Source organism: Daucus carota, chromosome 5, assembly GCF_001625215.2.
Source record: "Daucus carota subsp. sativus chromosome 5, DH1 v3.0, whole genome shotgun sequence".
NCBI lineage: Eukaryota > Viridiplantae > Streptophyta > Magnoliopsida > Apiales > Apiaceae > Daucus > Daucus carota.
In genome coordinates this window covers 43,499,269-43,516,864 of record NC_030385.2, presented here as the reverse complement: position 1 = coordinate 43,516,864, position 17,596 = coordinate 43,499,269, and the positions used below count along the sequence as shown (strand labels likewise).

The 17,596-nt window shown below is 34.8% G+C and overlaps 2 protein-coding genes across 2 annotated transcripts; one reads left to right on the top strand and one right to left on the bottom strand.

Moving 5' to 3' along the window:
* The first annotated feature begins 63 nt into the window (after positions 1-63).
* On the top strand, positions 64-9,444 carry LOC108222015 (uncharacterized). Its single transcript, XM_017395895.2, has 16 exons — positions 64-428; positions 956-1,008; positions 1,242-1,363; positions 1,462-1,521; positions 1,618-1,737; positions 1,830-1,955; positions 2,481-2,622; positions 3,337-3,507; positions 3,636-3,791; positions 4,141-4,247; positions 4,350-4,440; positions 6,565-6,706; positions 6,789-6,945; positions 8,316-8,432; positions 8,763-8,889; positions 8,963-9,444. The coding sequence occupies exons 1-16, from the start codon at positions 362-364 to the stop codon at positions 9,200-9,202; spliced, it is 1,998 nt and encodes a 665-aa protein (XP_017251384.1). The 5' UTR covers positions 64-361; the 3' UTR covers positions 9,203-9,444.
* A 790-nt stretch (positions 9,445-10,234) lies between these two features.
* Positions 10,235-12,989, bottom strand: LOC108222016 (laccase-17). Its single transcript, XM_017395896.2, has 6 exons — positions 12,791-12,989; positions 12,539-12,690; positions 12,208-12,452; positions 11,969-12,097; positions 10,889-11,848; positions 10,235-10,597 (listed from the first exon to the last, which is right to left on the bottom strand). The coding sequence occupies exons 1-6, from the start codon at positions 12,917-12,919 to the stop codon at positions 10,467-10,469; spliced, it is 1,746 nt and encodes a 581-aa protein (XP_017251385.1). The 5' UTR covers positions 12,920-12,989; the 3' UTR covers positions 10,235-10,466.
* Between the last annotated feature and the right edge of the window lie 4,607 nt (positions 12,990-17,596).

Below are 17,596 nucleotides of genomic sequence, written 5' to 3'. Positions count from 1 at the left end.
AATAAATATTATATATTATATTATTTCCTCATATTTTTGGTTCAAAGAATCGTACTACGTTGAAAACAAAATTTTATTATCGAGTCCAGTTGGTTCCGGTGTATGGAAATACTGACGCGTATTTGCAACGGTAACAATCTCTCTCGACTCTTGGCTATCATCATCTCTCTCCGTCGAGATTTTCACTTTCTCCCTCTCAGAACCACCAATTTCACAATCCTCAAACTGATTTCGTGTAAATTGCGAGCGCCCGCACACACACAATTAGTGGAATCAAACTAAACTTGAGGCCAAGCAAGGATCGTATCATATTACACATATGGCTGTTCTATACATCGTTTAGAATTATTTAATCTATTTTATGGGGACTCGCGACAAAATCAAATCGGTTGTGAAAAAGCTTTTTACTCGCAGAAGTTCTACCTCAGGTAATTAATTTTACCGCAAATTTTCATGTATATGATTAGCGGTAACGGAATTAAAAATTTTGAAGTTCAGTCGGAATTTGGATAATACGCAGGGATTCAGAATAGAATTGTCTGTTAATATTTGAAGATCAGCGCGATTATGTACATAATATGTATTGTGTCATTTATACTCGCGTAATATACTTAAATATTTGTGCAGCATTGTAAAATGGGGTACAGTGGGATTGAATTGAGTTAGAAATATGTAGGAATCAATTTTGTTGCACACTATTAAATGCGATTCTCTTCCTACTTAGGTATCCAGTGTTCCCTAAATATCGGTTAGTTTTGTTTGGAAACAATTGGCTAATGCTAAACTGAGGACAGATTTTAGCCTTTCTCCGTAATTTAGGAAGCACACATATTAAATTTGCGGCACGAGATGTTATCACTAGACTTTTGACTAGGAAAATTGTGGTTTGTGCGTAGAATTGTGCTGTTATTCCATTAATCTTTCGCATATAGTTATTAGTGTAACGTTTTTGCAGGTACAGGATATATGCCGCCAAACGGGGTCAGATTGTTTGTCCAGGGCAACCATGTATGTTAATTGCTAAATCCAGCCTCTGTAGTATGTGTTGTTGTACGTGCTTAACTATTTTTCTGTTCACTTTTCAATTTTCGTTTTAATGATGAACTTTGATCTTTTTTTTTTATAACATGACTGTATGTACAAGGTGATGGCCTTATAGACTGTAAGAAGTTAGTAAGAGTCCTAATTTGTTATATTAGATGTTCATCCATTTAGGTGAAATGAGATTTGTTTTATTACAGGTGGTGATTGATAATGGTATCCTCCAAGTCACACTGTCTAATCCAGATGGCATAGTCACGGGAATACGATATAACGGCGTTGACAATTTACTTGAAGTTCTTAATAAAGAAGATAATCGAGGGTAACTGATTAAAAATGTTGCATTATCTTGTAATTTTCTTTTGTTCTCAAGTAAGTTGCAAAGTTGACATAGCAGGATTACCGAATTGTTATTTATAGGTACTGGGATATTGTGTGGAATGCACTTGATGGAACAAAGAAGGGTGGAACATTTGAAGTGTATGTTGCCACCATATGTGTATATACGTGCAAATGTAAACTTGACTGTATAATATTGTATTAATGCTTATATTTGCACTATAATTGTTTATGCAGATTTAAAGCGACGAAGTTCAATGTTATTGTAGAAACAGAAGACCAAGTTGAGGTTTCATTTTCAAGACCATGGGACCCTTCTCTGCTGGGGAAGCTTGCTCCCATAAATATTGACAAAAGGTTTCTTATAATCTATAAAGATACCATGGAAGTTTTGGTGCCTTAACAAATTTATATCAGTTCACAAATCACAACATATTTTTCTTTGATAGGTTTGTATTGCTCCGTGGTTGTTCAGGCTTCTATACTTATGCCATTTATGAACACTTGGGGTCCGAGGAATGGCCTGGCTTCAGCATTGGTGAAACCAGAATCGCTTTCAAGCTAAGAAAAGACAAGTATCATCCTCTATATTCTATTTAAATTTTAAATTACTGAAATCGATAAATAATTTTTTTTGCTTTATCGATGTAATCAAGGTAGTATGTAATATTTGTATAAAATAAATGGAAAACTTAGGTATTTAAGTGCAACTCTATGTGGCTATAGCGTAAAAAAATCCTGCTAGATCTGAGAGAATATTGATTTTGTACTATTATTAGTAAATTATAGTATTTAGGACCTTCTGGACAGGAGAGTAACTACTTAGAATTAATTTTGGTCTTCAAGAGCTAAAGGAAAAGAGTTAGCGCTTACTGGACCCTCTGACTCATTGCTTGTTGGCTCAAGTACCCTACAAGGATATCTGAAATAAATAGGAAGTATGTTGACACATGTGAAATCTATGAATCTGATAAACAAAAATCCCAATTTTTCTTAATGTTCTTACGCCAGCCCAAGAATTTTTTTTCGATTATGTTTTAACTACTACTTATATGGCACTTGAACCCTCTTTAAGAGCTAATATGTACTTGAATAAACAGGTTTCAATATATGGCTGTGGACGATAATAGGCAAAGATGGATGCCCCTGCCGGATGATCGTTTACCTAGGAGAAGTCAACCACTTGCCTATGGAGAAGCTGTCCGATTAATCAATCCAATAAATCCTGAGCTTTATGGAGAGGTCACTTCTCTTTCAACACTTCGTTTTATATCTATAAATTTAAAGCATCAAATATTAAAATCATTTTTTATTATTAAGAGAAATCATTCCGAATAATGCAGTGAAGTAATTTTTCTAAGGATCAGTGTAGTTAAATCATCTTTGCTCCACTAGTTGCAAGGTGTTGAAAATGATATATTTTTGTAATAATTCAAGTAACATATAATTGTAAGGGGTATCTACACATATAATAAAGAGAACATGAAGGGAAGTGTCTTGAATACATACTGTACTAAAAAGGCCAATTTACAAATTTGCCACTGATCTACGGCTTTACACATTATTTTTATGCTAATTTCATATCTGCTAATTTCTCTTGTATCTCAACATGTACTTTCACATCTTTAATTTGGCCTAAACTATCGACAAAAAATGATATATACATGCACTTGATACTTGGTGGCTTCTAGGTGAATAGTAAAGACCTATGAGATCTAAAGTTAATTTATCGTGCCTACCCCTATTGTGATTGTGAGGCACATATATTGGCGAGCATCTTTTCACTCATTAAGGGACTCTGTGATGCACGTTTGTAAATTTCATTAACATACTTAATAGCTATTCATCTTGAAGGAGCACCCTTGAATTCCTAAATAAATAAAATTGCTTAAAATATCATCCTACCAAGTAGAGTTTTTTTTATACCATTCCTTTGGTTTAATGTTTATTGTGCAGGTAGATGACAAATACCAATATTCTTGTGAGAACAATAATCTTAAGGTCCATGGATGGATTTCTATGGCGCCACCTGTGGGGTTCTGGCAAATTACACCTAGTGACGAGTTTAGATCTGGTGGACCTGTCAAGCAGAACCTCACTTCACATGTGGGGCCCACTTGTCTAGCTGTAAGTTTAGAACATAAATTATACTGATTCAGCTTCTGCATTCAGGTCTTTATTGATAAAAAGAAAATTGGTAATCTTGTGTGAAAAGTTGATGGTCATGATTTGCTGAAAACATAAAGTTTTGTCAGGTGTTTCTTAGCGGTCACTACGCTGGTGACGACTTGTGCCCAAAAATCGGACAGGGTGAGTACTGGAAGAAAGTTTTTGGTCCAGTATTCATTTATCTGAATTCTGCAATGAATGGAAGTCATCCGCGAACACTCTGGGATGATGCAAAAAACCAGGTCGTGTTACCAAATAAAATATGTTTGCCTCTTAATATGATATAATTTGATTAAAGATATTAGTGAGGAGAATATAGAGGAAATTATGTGTAATATTATTTCTCTATATCACTTAGTTACAACCAGGGCTGATCTTATATAGCCTATTTACATATCAATTAGTTTAATACATGATCAATTACATTATTACAGAATAACAAACGAATAATTAATCCCCAGAAATCTGGAGGCAGATTAGGAAACCTTAATGCTAACATGATATGATTTTATTTTCTGTCATTCAGATCTTAATTCAATGTTTTTATATATCAAAGCTAGTTGGGTGTTGATTGTTCAGATTAATTTTTAGATGATGATTGAAGTTCAAAGTTGGCCCTACAGTTTTCCAGCATCGGAGGACTTTCCATCGTCTGATAAACGTGGTAGTGTCAGCGGTAGACTATTAGTCAAGGACAGGTATCTGCTTATCTCTTAGTTATTCTTAACTGATTATCCAGTACAATATATGAACTTGATTATATTTTTTGGCCTTAATTATTGTTTTAAATGATCTCTCAGTTATATGAGCAGTGATCTGATACCAGCTACTGGTGCTTATGTGGGATTAGCCCGACCAGGAGATGTAGGTTCTTGGCAAAGAGAATGCAAGGTGATATAGTTAGAATTATGAGTGACCCATAATTTCTGATTTCCAAATACAAAATAGAGTGCCTTTTGCATTATATTCCAACACTTTCGTACACTTGAAAGCCCATTTTTGGGTTGAAGAGTAGACTACAAACACCTATCTTTGCGGCTTTATTTTGCCTTTGTTTCTATAATAAATTATGAAAACATCAGGGGTGGCAGGGTTTGACCGACCTCGAGTCCTCTATTTGATCTCTGATACCATGTTAAGTGGGCGCCAAAAATGACTTTTACCATAAACATTATATTCTAACAAGATATTTATTATACTGTTGACAAGATATTTGTTGTATTGTTGGAATAAATCGGGCAGTCTCTTTAGAACACAAATTTTCGGTAGGCGAGCAGGGAATATGGGACGAGTTACCATAACAGCCCAACTTTTCAAGCTATTAATTTGAGGAATTATTCAAAATAAAACATAAATTTCATAAACTCTTCGAGTATCATTCTAAAATATCATAAATAAACTACTAAAAATCTAAACCAAGGTAAGTCGCAATTTATTTTAAAGCAAAATCATTTGAGTCAGAACTCCTTAATTAAACATCTAATAAGCAAAATCATTTATCCAAGGCACTTGTCCCATCCCAAAAGAATCCAAAGTTGAGCCATCTTAAATTTCACAGTTAGGTAGGGTCACATGTAATATTCACAATTTTTTTTTATTTATGATGTATATATTTTGTGTAAATTTTTAGGAAAGTATTTTATTATTCAAGATTTAATTAATATTTTCTTTAAATGTTGTTAATTTCAGAATTTGTATAAAATGTAGTGAAATGATAATATTAAGTTTGTTTATTTTTTTAATGTTGGTTTAGGTTTAGTTGGTATCGCATTATCATTGGTCGCTATTAAGATAAGTTTACTCTTCGTACTTTGCGGATTATATATAAATGTTTTATGTTTGCAATTATTTTGTCACGAAAATTTGGTTCAAGGATATTTTATTCATAAGAAATTTCTAGCTAACTCTGGAGTCTGGCCTTTGAAATCGTTAGTAATTGTGTATCGTTCGGGAACTAGCTTTTGATACCTTACGAGAGTGTGTTTTGCATAGTTTATGATATCTTAGTAGGACAAGACTATTGATACCTATGAACCTATTGTAATCCCAGATATGTGATCCTATCGAATTGTGAATTTAGGTATATGAATATAATATTTTGACTTTTGATTATGAAAGTTTGTAGACTCGGTCTGCTAATTATTTTGAACAAGTTTCTTGGCGGCCTGTGTAGCTCACTCCTTGGGGACTCTCAAGTGTTTAGCATGGGCTCAGCTTTTTCAAGTGTCTTAAAAATAATGATTTTAGTTATGTGATGTTTAATTGAGCATCTATGACTCCAAGGATTTGGATTTAAAATAAATTATATGACCTAGCCCGGTTTCGGATTTTGAGTAGTTTATTTTGTGATATTTTGGGATTATGCTCTTGCTCTAAGCATTGAAGAAATTTATGTTTTGTTATGTATTATTCCTCGAATTGATAACTTGAAAAGTCAGGTTGTTACAGCTCCCGCCCATCAGTATTCAGTTAGTATCTTATTTCTTGTAAGCGATTAAGCATGATAAAGTTTGTGCTTTGTGCCCATTCCAGTTGCAACAGAGAAAATATTATGAGACCTAATGACAGTTTCGTCCCTACCTGGTAACGGATAATAATACTTTGTCTGTATAGAAAATTTTAAATTTGTTATACTTTCGAATCTACTATGTCTCTGCTTCACGTTCATACTTCACAAATCCTACACAAATGACCGATTGTTTTTCCACTCCACTCAAACGAGGCTTCCTAGACTAGAGTGTTGCATTGCACAGGGGCCTGTGCAGCACTGGAGAGGCTGCAGGAGAGTAATAAGAGTTAAACAACCTAATGAAAATGGATAATATAAGCGAACAGTCTAGCAGTATAAAGCAATCATTATATCTAGTAACAAACTCAATTCTTGTAGTTAGTCATAGAACTAACTCATCCTTGAATTTATCGTTTTGTTCTAATAGAAATAAGCAGTAGGCAAATGGCTATTCACATGCTTAAATTAGATTCTGAAGCAAGGATTCTACATATTATTTTTATTAGGACTACCAGTTTTGGACAAGAGCTGATGAGATGGGCTGCTTCTCTATTAACAACATACGTCCTGGTGACTATAATCTGTATGCCTGGATCCCAGGATTTCTTGGAGACTACAAGAATGAAGCTTTGATTACTATAAGCTCAGGTCTAAGTTCTAGACTTTTCATTGATTATAAGCTTTTTCATGTTCATCAAAACAATTTATATTTGTCTGAAATGCAAATTAGGCTGTCATATTATAAAGGAGGATCTTGTGTATGAGCCTCCTCGAGATGGGCCTACACTATGGGAAATTGGAATTCCTGATCGTTCAGCTGCAGAGTTTTACATTCCTGACCCCAATCCAGAGCATGTAAACAGAGTTCTATATAATCATACTGACAGGTAAGTTCTCTATTCAGTCTTCCGGAATTATCGCCTTATTTAGCACTGAAAGTGTCACCTTGTAATTTTATGCCAAGTTTTAGAAAATCTATTATGCCTTTGTGTTTACGATGCTATTTCTCAGTAAGTAGCAGATATTCTCCAAATTCCATTACAATCTTCTGGTCTATTGCAACCTTACTTTTGGTCTTGTGCCAGCTTGACAATCAGTATGGTGATTGGACCCGACGAATACCCGACTCATTCCGATATGTTTGGATTTTCCCGAACCTGATTTTTTGGATCTGAAACTGGATTTGGATCCTGTTTTTAGACCCGGAAGAGTTTGGATTTGCATTTGGATATTAGATATCCCAAACCGATACTTGACAGGAAACCCGAAACCCGATAATATATATATTATGAATTATTTAATATATTAATATTTTATTAATTTTATAATTATGATACATACTTTACATACATAGATAAGACGCTTTTAATATATATTGTGTTTGATATATATATATATATATATATATATATATATATATATATTATAAAACATGAACATAATAAAAAACAATTCATTTGATGCAAAATTGCTGAATGGTAATATTATATTAACGTAGTTATGCAAATCATGCAATTTGCAACATACAACAATAAGATACAAATAATGGATTCTATATTCTCGGAGTAAAGCAAATATTAAATGTTTAAACTTGTAGACACACTGCTAGAATAGTAGTATTATTATAATGGTATTGTCTTATTAAAACAATACATTTTAATATGCATTACAGGGTTTGTATAAACTATTTTTTAAGATTTATGTCAATATATAAATGCAGCGTAGTCTTCTCTCTAACATGCATAATTCGGGTCTGGGTCCAAATTTTCGGATTTCAGGTAAAATCCGATCCGATCTGAAATCTGTTGGATCGGATTCGGGTCAATTTTCGGGGCTTTTTTTTTGGGTTCGGGTTGGGTCTGGATCTTATCAAAAAAATTTGATTTGGATCTGGATATTAAAAAACCCGGTCCGATCCGCCCCATTGCCATTTCTACGATTGGTGCCTCATTACATTCTAGTTGAGTTTATTTGAGAACTATTAATATATTTACCAATCGTCATTTGACATTCAGCTCTAAGTTTTAAATAGAGGGACTCGTAACAGAAAAGCAAATAATGGAAAGCGGTCTTAGACTATTAGCTAAGCTACCAAGTATTTTACCCTTACAATTGATTGTACTAAAGTTGAAACTGACATATTACCTGCTCCCTATTCTAATATTTATGTGACCTATGCCTAGCGGTGATGCTTACTTCTGTGACAGCTCCTTTAAATGATGATGAAGTTAACTTTTGTATTTCAAACCAATGGCAGATTTAGGCAGTATGGGTTATGGGAGAAATATGCAGAGCTATATCCAAATGGAGACTTGGTGTACACAATTGGTGAGAGTGATTATCGGAAAGATTGGTTTTTTGCTCATGTTACCAGGTAAGTTTCAAAATATACTGTATGTCTGTATTTGTTCAGAAGAGATCCCTTCATATATATTTTGTGCCACGCTTTGGATTGAATACTGAACAGTTGTGTTAAGATTATTTGGTACTCCTATAGCAGGAAAAAAATATGAGGATTTAAATCCTTTACAAAACTAATCAAATCAAAGATATTACTATTCCTGGTGCCTCTTAAAATCACCAGATAAACTTGAGCAACTAGACCTAGTACATAGTTTTTTTGTTTGGGGGGGGGGGGGGGGGGGGGGTTGGGTTTCGGAGACTCATCATGCTTCACTTTGTAACAAGTTTTCTCGCAATTTAGGAGAAAAGAAGATGGTACTCATCAAGGAACAACATGGCAAATTAAATTCAAACTTGACAGTGTTGATCAAAAAGGATTATACAAGCTCAGAGTGGCACTGGCAGCCGCAGCTCTTGCAGAGTTGCAGGTAAATAATTGATTTTGTTTTATGTAGGTTTCATTTCACTGATTGTGTGCTTATCTCTCAACTTAATATGTAGATTCGAATCAATGACCCCAACACAAATCGCCCACTATTTACAACAAGACTGATTGGGAGAGACAATGCCATTGCTAGACATGGGATTCATGGGCTATACTGGATGTACAATGTGGATGTACCAGGAAATCGGCTGTTGCAAGGTGATAATACCATGTATCTAACACAGCCCAGGTGTGCGAGTCCTTTTCAGGGTATCATGTATGACTATATTCGTTTAGAAGGTCCCCCATGTCTTTAACTCCCAGTCAGACATCACTATTGCTTTCCTTTTTACACAAATTTCATAAATCAACACACTCCGTGTTTCTGTAACCTCAGTTCTACATAAATATGTGTAATTTGCCAGATCATGTGAAAGATCTTATGAGTACCGTTACTTGTATGTCTTTTACTAGAACCATCAGACGTGTTGTACATAAAACAATATTGGAATAAGGAATTAATTGCTTTTAATGGGATTCTTTTTGTATTTTGTTTTAACTATTGACATTTAAGGCATTCTCTTCAACAAGTATTCGTTGATTAGGGTCATGTTCAAGAGAGAACCATTAGACAGAGAACCCAGAGAACCCTTACCTTATTTCTAGTATTAGTTAGGGTTGCAGCAGAACTACAAAAAATATCTTATTTATGTACTTATATTTTGAAGTTACTTCTAAACACACACAACGATGCAAAAAAAAACATGTATTTTAGATTTAGATGTTGAAAATCTATGTAAAATATAGGGTTCTGCAACAGAATTTTAGTGGTTCTCTGGTTTTATTTTAAGCATTGGTTCTCTCTTGAGCGCGACCCTCATTTGATTATCCATAACAATTAAAGTAGCTACAGTCCGAATATCTTCAAGTGAGCAAGAAGTATGGCAGGCGATTATTAGGAAACTAAACTTGTTTTGTTGAATTACTGGGGGTAGGGATGCTATAGAGCTGTAATTCGAGTCGGGCGGCTCGCGAGCTCGCCCGGCTCGAACTCGTTTAAGTGGGCTCGGCTCGACTCGACTCGTGAAATTAAACGAGCCGAGTTCGGGTAGAGGTTTGGGCTCGATTAAGTATAAAATTATACGAGCTGGCTCGCTCGACTCGTTAAAACCGGCTCGTTTAGCTAAACGAGCCGGCTCGACTCAACTCGTGAAAGTAACCGAGTCGAGTTCGGGCAAAGATTTAGGCTCGATTAGTTAATCGAGCCGGCTCGGCTCGACTCGATTAAACTTGGCTCAAATTAGGCTCGGCTCGTAACTCGCCCGGCTCGAATTAAAGCCCTAGGATGCTATGACAGAAACTCCTCCATCACTTCTTATTGTAATCTCTTCCATAAACTTGTCCAGTTTTTGAATGTTACAGAAATCAGAAAAAGAAAGAAAAAGTAATTCCAGTTCTCGCGGTTATTAATTGTGAGCTAACAAGGTCTAAGATGACATTGTTGAAAAACTCAAAACAAGAAAACAAGAAATAGAATCTCGTCAGTAAAATCTTTGAAGCCCCGGTCTATATCACTTGCAATTAACACTTGGGGAGATCTGCAGGAGGTGGTAGTAGTTTCTGATTGGAAAGCTTTCCATCTAAAACAAGCCATGCCATCTTCAAACCCCAGCTCGTGTGAACCTCCAAATGACAATGCATAAACCACACCCCTGTTTATAGCAAAAAACCTAGATCATTACAATGTTGGAATAACGTTTTAGCAGCATTGTTCTAAAAGTGGGTGATTAGTCTCGATTAATCACCAAGTAATTCATGTTCCATAACTCGTCGAATTGATTAGATCTCCGATTGTTCAATTTATCATCTGATTAATCTTCAGCCAATCCAATTAACTTCCGATTGATTCTTGTTCAATGTTTTCATCGATTAAGTCCGATTCTCGTTTTTTACAACAATGTTTAACATGTTTAGCCGTAGTGGTTAATGTTTGATTAGCTTACCTGGGTTATCGGCTAGGAACCGAATAGCAACCCATCCGCCAGAGGGAACGCCAACAGTGTTACGTTCTACAGGATCCACAAGATTGAAGCTTCGGGGGTCTACATTCGGATTGTAGTCCCCAAAGCCTTGCCCGACGACAAAGAAATTGAAGCCATGCAGATGAAGTGGATGGCTTTCTGCTCCTAAAATGCTTGTATCCTGCATGACCAGCTCCACACTTGTGTTGAATGGCAGAACCATAAGCTTAGTGCCATTGCTCACTAGAGTATTGTTCGGAGGGTTTCCGGTGTAGTTAAACCACTGCAGAGGACTGACAGGGAAATCAGGTTTATAAACTCCATCTGATTGACCCAGAAAGTGAGATTGAAGGAGAGATGTTGTTGGCTGTATAAATGATATGTTGTTGATGGAAGCTGCGAATCTGGTTCCGTTTGGACCCTGGCAAGTTTGGTTTTTCAGACCACAAGGGCTTGTTCCAAGGCCAACTGTGAAGAAAAATTGCTTGTCCACTTTCTTAGGCACATTAGCGGGGAATTGAGCTGTGGCTAAACTACGGAGTTTTTTGGAGAAGTTAGCGGCAAAAGATGTGTCATTGAGGGAAGGTAAGGTTGGTTTGAAAAGGGGAAGTTTCTTCGTCGAATGATGAGAAGATCCTTTGTACTCAAGAACTCCGGCAACTGTGGAGTTGTCAAATGTGCCAGAGCCAGTAACATAAGGTCTAGCAGTCATGAGAAAAGAAGCTTCTGGATAGTTGGGTTTGGTCTTTAGAAGAACATTGGTTGTTTGTCCAGGGGTAAGTAGAATTGTTTCCGTCTCAAATGGTTTCACATAAATAGCGTCTACTTCAACAACTGTGAGACTATGGTTTGCTATGCCAAAAAAGAGTTCATCATTGAGTGCAGCATTGATAAATCGCAGGAGGTATGTTTTTCCTGGCTTCACCTTCAACTTGAATGTGTCTGTGGATGAAACCAAATAAACTAGAACCGTCAAAACTTGCCTGCCATCGTGTTTTATGCATATAATGGTTTGATTTCAAAACATCATGTAGTATTTGTACTAATGTGTTATGTGAATACCTTTGGAGGAGCAGTTGTACAGAGGTCCAGGTAGTCCGTTAAATGTATAAGCATCAGAAACATTAGGGCCTCCACCAGTTTGTAGAGCTTGGGTTATAATGGCTTCAGTATCAGCATTGAACCACTCTCCTACAAAAGAAGATATTAGAACTAATATAAGCTTGTATACTATTTGAACTTATATGTATAAGTTGGTACTTTAGCAATAAGCAATTGACTGAATGTGTTGACGTAGGTACCAAATATGATGGGAACTTCTTTGTGGGGCTTGGGGAATGGGTAAGGCACATTGAGCTTGGGAAGAATGATAATAGGACCATAAAGGGTCGATCTGAGCCATGAAATATGAGCATGCCAGAAGAGAGTTCCTCTTTGCCCAACAATGGTGTAGTTATAAACATAGCTCTGGCCGGTTTGTATGGGGCACTGTGTTATATATGCAGGACCGTCTGCCCAACCGCTTCTAAGCTGTCGAATTCCATGCCTGTTCCATTTATAGATTTAGTTAAGCTTAAAAAACATATATTTGTATGAGGTTAACTGACAGAAGAGGCTCATGTATGTGTATACCAGTGGATAGAGATGTTGTTTGGAACATGATTAATGACTTTAATGAGCAGACGATCGCCCTCTCTAGCTACAATCCGAGGACCAGGAAATTTCCCATTCACTGTCACAATGCTCTTGGTGTGGCACAGCCGTGTCACATTTTGCAGCTTAATCTGTTTGCAGACAAGGAGAAAGGGAATAGCACGAGGAGATGATTATGTTTTTTTACAAAGAATTTCAAGGCCAAACTCTAATACATGAGTGGAAACTTACGTTGAACTCGTAATGCCTAGTTATGGCACCTGCATTGCTTGCAGTTGCAGAGGCCAGATGAAGAAGGAAGCACATTATTGACAACGAGAAACGAAGAATCGCTCCAGGTAATGTTAAAGAAACCCCCATTGTCAGTAGCTTAGACTGGAGCCTTTTCTATTGTGAGAGGCTAATAAATAGATAGTGAATTTTGTTTGATTTAAGTTACTTGAAGTTGCATGGATATATATAGTCAAGTTGTGCTTTACCTTTAAGGTGATGCATGAATATTAATATAAATTTATACATGCAGTATTATTTTTTGTATTTGAAGGAAGCCAATACTGCAGGATAATTAAGCTTCAAACCAGGTATTGTTTGGACCAACTGTTGTTGGAGAGCAACTTTTGAGTGATGTCAAAGACAGTCCTTGTAATTAACAGATAAGTGAAGAAGCTCAGGTTGGTCTGCTATGTATTTTCATCTGTCAATTTTAGAGCTTTCAATATTCCATTTCACACTATTTCCTTCAGAAAGCAAACAGTGGAGAAATGGACTCCCTGGCCATCTGTAAGTGGGTATTAGTTAAATGTTAATATGATGCTCATTAGATGAACAGTTAACACAGATGGATTCACGTCAAGTAAAAAAATTTCATGGAAGTGGTTGAAATTATATATACAGACTAATGTTGCTTTGATTTTATGACTTGAAAAAACGGTTCATATATATACAAGCAGCCTATGAGGTCCTAGTCTAGTGACGAATACTGAGATCCTGTATACAATAGGTCACATGTTGATTTTCCCTCCACATTTATAATTTGTATGGTTTTATGACTCATTTGGATCAATACATATACAACGAAATATGGCCTCATAGGCTATAGCTCACGTATGTAGACAATTATTTTTAATCATGAGAGTAGATTAGGCTAAAATATCTAAGAAACTTGGTATTAACCCTACAAAGTTACAAACAAAGCCATTTCCAGCTTAAGTGTATTACATGGCAGACAGGCGTACAAAAATTAGTCTCTAATTGAATTGAGAAGCACAAAGACGTCGACTTGTTTCCAAAAGCAACCAACTCTTAGCTTGCAGAGTTTGCTGGCGAAGGTGATCACCTGATCGGCCTGTTTTCAGGTTTAGAGCAATGTTTACCTTCTCAGCTGCTGCCTAATTATCTGAACAAGGGCCAAATGATACTCTGGTGGAGTGCATTGATCGGATATTTCTAACGTCCTCATCATGGAAGAAATTGATCTATTGGAGATGCGTCTCAGGACATAAAAGCCTGTTCAAAATATTACAGTAGCAACCATGAAGTGAAGTACAGATGTAAAGAACATAATCTGACCAATCATTTACAGCAGTAGAAAACTAATGATCATCTCTAGTTACTGCTGTATTAGGTGTGCACTCACTGCTATGTATCTTCATCTGTCAATTTTAGAGCTTTCAAGAATGCAGTTAACACTATTTCCTTTATAAAGCAAACATTGGAGTATTGAAGTTATTAGTTAAATGATAAATTAATGTTTACACAGAGGAATGGTAAAAATTGATGGATTAAGGGTAAAGTAATTTTTTTTCATCAAAGTTGTTGAAATTATATATACAGACAAATGTTGATTTGATTATATGGCTTGAAAAACCATTTATATATATACACAACCAACCGATGAGGTCCTAGTCTAGTGACGAATACTGAGATCCTATGTACGATAGGTCACATGTTCGATTTCCCCTCCCCATTTATAATTTGTACCGTCCTTATGACTCATTTGGATCAGTCCATATACAACCAAATATGGCCTCATAAGCTATAGCTCACGTACGTAGACAATTATTTTTATCATGAGATCGAGTTGATTAGGCTAAAATAGCTAATAAAATTGATATTAACCCTACAAAGTTACAAACAGAGCCATTTCCAGCTTAAGTGTATTACATGGCACAGGCATACAAGAATAAGTTTCTAATGAGATTGAGAATCCGGCAGTGAACTTAAAGCACAAAGACGTAAAATGTATTTCCAAAAGCAACCAACTGTTGAGCTTGCAGAGTTTGCTGGCGAAGGTGATCCTCAGAGCAAAATGTGCTGTATGCAACAATTTATGCAGATGTAAGAAGCAATATTATATGATACATAATTTGGGAAAAAGTGGTAAATTACCTGGATCCTGAAGCTCACCAGTGATTTCAGCCTCTCCATCTTCATGGCCCATAGATATTTGACATTATCATCAAATTCTCCAAAGGCTTGCAGGGAATTGAACCCGAACTCGTGTTTTCAGCGAGACTGGGCTACAATGTTAACTTGACCCAAAACCTCGAGGAGGAGGATTTACCAGGATCATATTATATTCTAACACTCCATACGCCCTGCTGGAGTGCATTGATCGGATATTTCTATCACCCTCATCATGCCAAATTGAATTATTGGAGATCCCAGACTATTGTTTCATCACATCAAAAGCCTGTACAAAAGATATCAGCAAAAATGAAGTGATGAAACACTAAAACAACATAATCTGGCCAATCATCTCTAGCAGTAGAAAACTAATTCATGTCTAATTAGTGCTGGTATTAGGTGTGCACTCGCCATATCATGTATGATGAGTGCACACATAATAACAGCAGTGATTAGATAAAAACTTCAAAAACAACTAATTAGCATTCATCTCCATCTTTTTCATATAATGACTAATTGGTTTCATGCAGACATATTACTTATTAGTATACTCAAAATAACATGGCAAAGATTTGGTATATATAGTAGATTAAGGCTCGCGAGAAACAACTTAGATTAGTAAGTTTCAACCTAATTACTTAACAACTTACACCATCTTTTTAAAAGAGCGGTGGGCCAAAACACACACTAATCATGATTAATATTTTAATTTTATATAACAACTTACTCCAAATTATATTTTCACACTGATAACTAACAATAACAACTAACAACAAATTGCAGTGCACCAGGCACCACGTCCGGTTCCGACACTAACTAGCACAGATATCTATACTATACTATTAAAGCCGAAACATTAAAAGTTTGGTCGGTCGGTCGGTACTTGGGCCAAAATACGGTCCTATCTATATAACCAATTATTTTGGGCCTATTTATATAAATAATTATTCTTTTTAATTTGGACCAAAGTACGGGCCTATCTATATAACCAATTAATAATAATCCTTTTAAAACTGAAACATTAAAAGTTTGGTAGGTCAGTACTTGGGTCAAAATACGGGTCTATCTATATAACCAATTATTCTGGGTCTATTTGATATAACCAATTATTCTTTTTAATTTGGGCCATAGTACGGGCCTATCTATATAACCAGATAATCCTTTTAATTGAAATATATTATTTTTTTTATATTTTTGACTAAAAAACTCAATCTTCTAAAATAACATTGAGAAACATGGTAATTACTTTTTTAACTAAAATATATTTTGGTAGGTCTTGGGTCAAAATACGGGTCTATCTATATAACCAATTATTCTGGGTCTATCTATATAACCAATTATTCTTTTTAATTTGGGCCATAGTACGGGCCTATCTATATAACCAGATAATCCCTTTAATTGAAATATATTATTTTTTTATATTTTTGACTAAAAAACTCAATCTTCTAAAATAACATTGAGAAACATGGTAATTACTTTTTTAACTAAAATATATTATCTTTTTATAAATTTTCCAACTAAAAAATTAATCTTTTACAATTAATACGGACATGGGCGACATATTTATACGTAAAGATGTGTGCCAAAAGTCTAAAAGTCAAATAATAAAAAATAGAGGGAGTATTATTATATTGGTCGGGCGGTCGGTACTTGGGCCGAAGTACGGGCCTATCTATATATATAACCAATTATTCTTTTTAACTAAAATAAATTATCTTTTATATATTTATTAGATAAAAAAAACTCAATCTTCTAAAATAATATCGAGCAACATAGTAATTGTCTTTTTAATCAAAACGCTTTATCTTTTTTAGATTTTCTAACTAAAAAAACCGAGTTTTTACAACTAACACGGGCGCCATATATATAAAAATATAATATCATTAAATATAATTATTAATAAATAACATGTGATATTATTCAACCAAAATACATTAATAACATTATTTTTAAATACTCTAATGATCTCATATTAAAAGAAATATTACAAATCTGTCATATACTATATATTATTACACTATTAAAGCCAAAAATAAAAATTCACTTGGTTGGTCAGTTAGTTGAGTTTGGTGAATCGTTTGGTATTCGACCCACGGAGCTCTTGAATTTATAACATGTTATAGTATATTTTTTATTATCAATTAAACCAAAACATTAAAATTAGGTTAGTATGATGGGGAGATATTTGGTTTCATGCGTATGTTTTATACCATATTATTAATTATTAATAACAAAATATCAAAGGTTGATTGGTTAGTTTATATCTGAGTTTATAGGCCACTTTAAATTATAACATGTAAAAGAAAATATTTTAACATTCTCATTAAAATATATATGTTCGACCTAATTTTCAATTAGCAATTTGACGGACTTAACTATGAAGAATTTATCCAACTGTTAAGTAAAAAATTTATTAAACCATGTTATTCTATCATAATTTTATTTTTACAATAAAATTAGGTAACTTTAAAATATATACAATAAAATAACAAATATGTTAACCGCCCGTGCATTGCACGGGTTATAAGCTAGTAGAAATTTAATTATAGATTTAATAAAGTCACTAATTTTATAAAAAGAATGAGTAGCTGTACTATAACAAAGTTCATGTTATATAAAAATAATTTTTTA

What these genes read in the sequence shown, in the direction of transcription:
- LOC108222015 (XM_017395895.2), top strand. Translation starts at nt 362, where the DNA reads ATGGGGACTCGCGACAAAATCAAATCGGTTGTGAAAAAGCTTTTTACT. An exon ending in TTCAAGCTAAGAAAAGACAA is followed by an intron (nt 1,956 to 2,480) that starts GTATCATCCTCT and finishes TTGAATAAACAG; the next exon opens with GTTTCAATATATGGCTGTGG. An exon ending in CTTGGCAAAGAGAATGCAAG is followed by an intron (nt 4,441 to 6,564) that starts GTGATATAGTTA and finishes TATTTTTATTAG; the next exon opens with GACTACCAGTTTTGGACAAG.
- LOC108222016 (XM_017395896.2), bottom strand. Translation starts at nt 12,919, where the DNA reads ATGGGGGTTTCTTTAACATTACCTGGAGCGATTCTTCGTTTCTCGTTG. An exon ending in AGAAGTTCCCATCATATTTG is followed by an intron (nt 12,098 to 12,207) that starts GTACCTACGTCA and finishes CTTCTTTTGTAG; the next exon opens with GAGAGTGGTTCAATGCTGAT. An exon ending in GTTCCTAGCCGATAACCCAG is followed by an intron (nt 10,598 to 10,888) that starts GTAAGCTAATCA and finishes TGCTATAAACAG; the next exon opens with GGGTGTGGTTTATGCATTGT.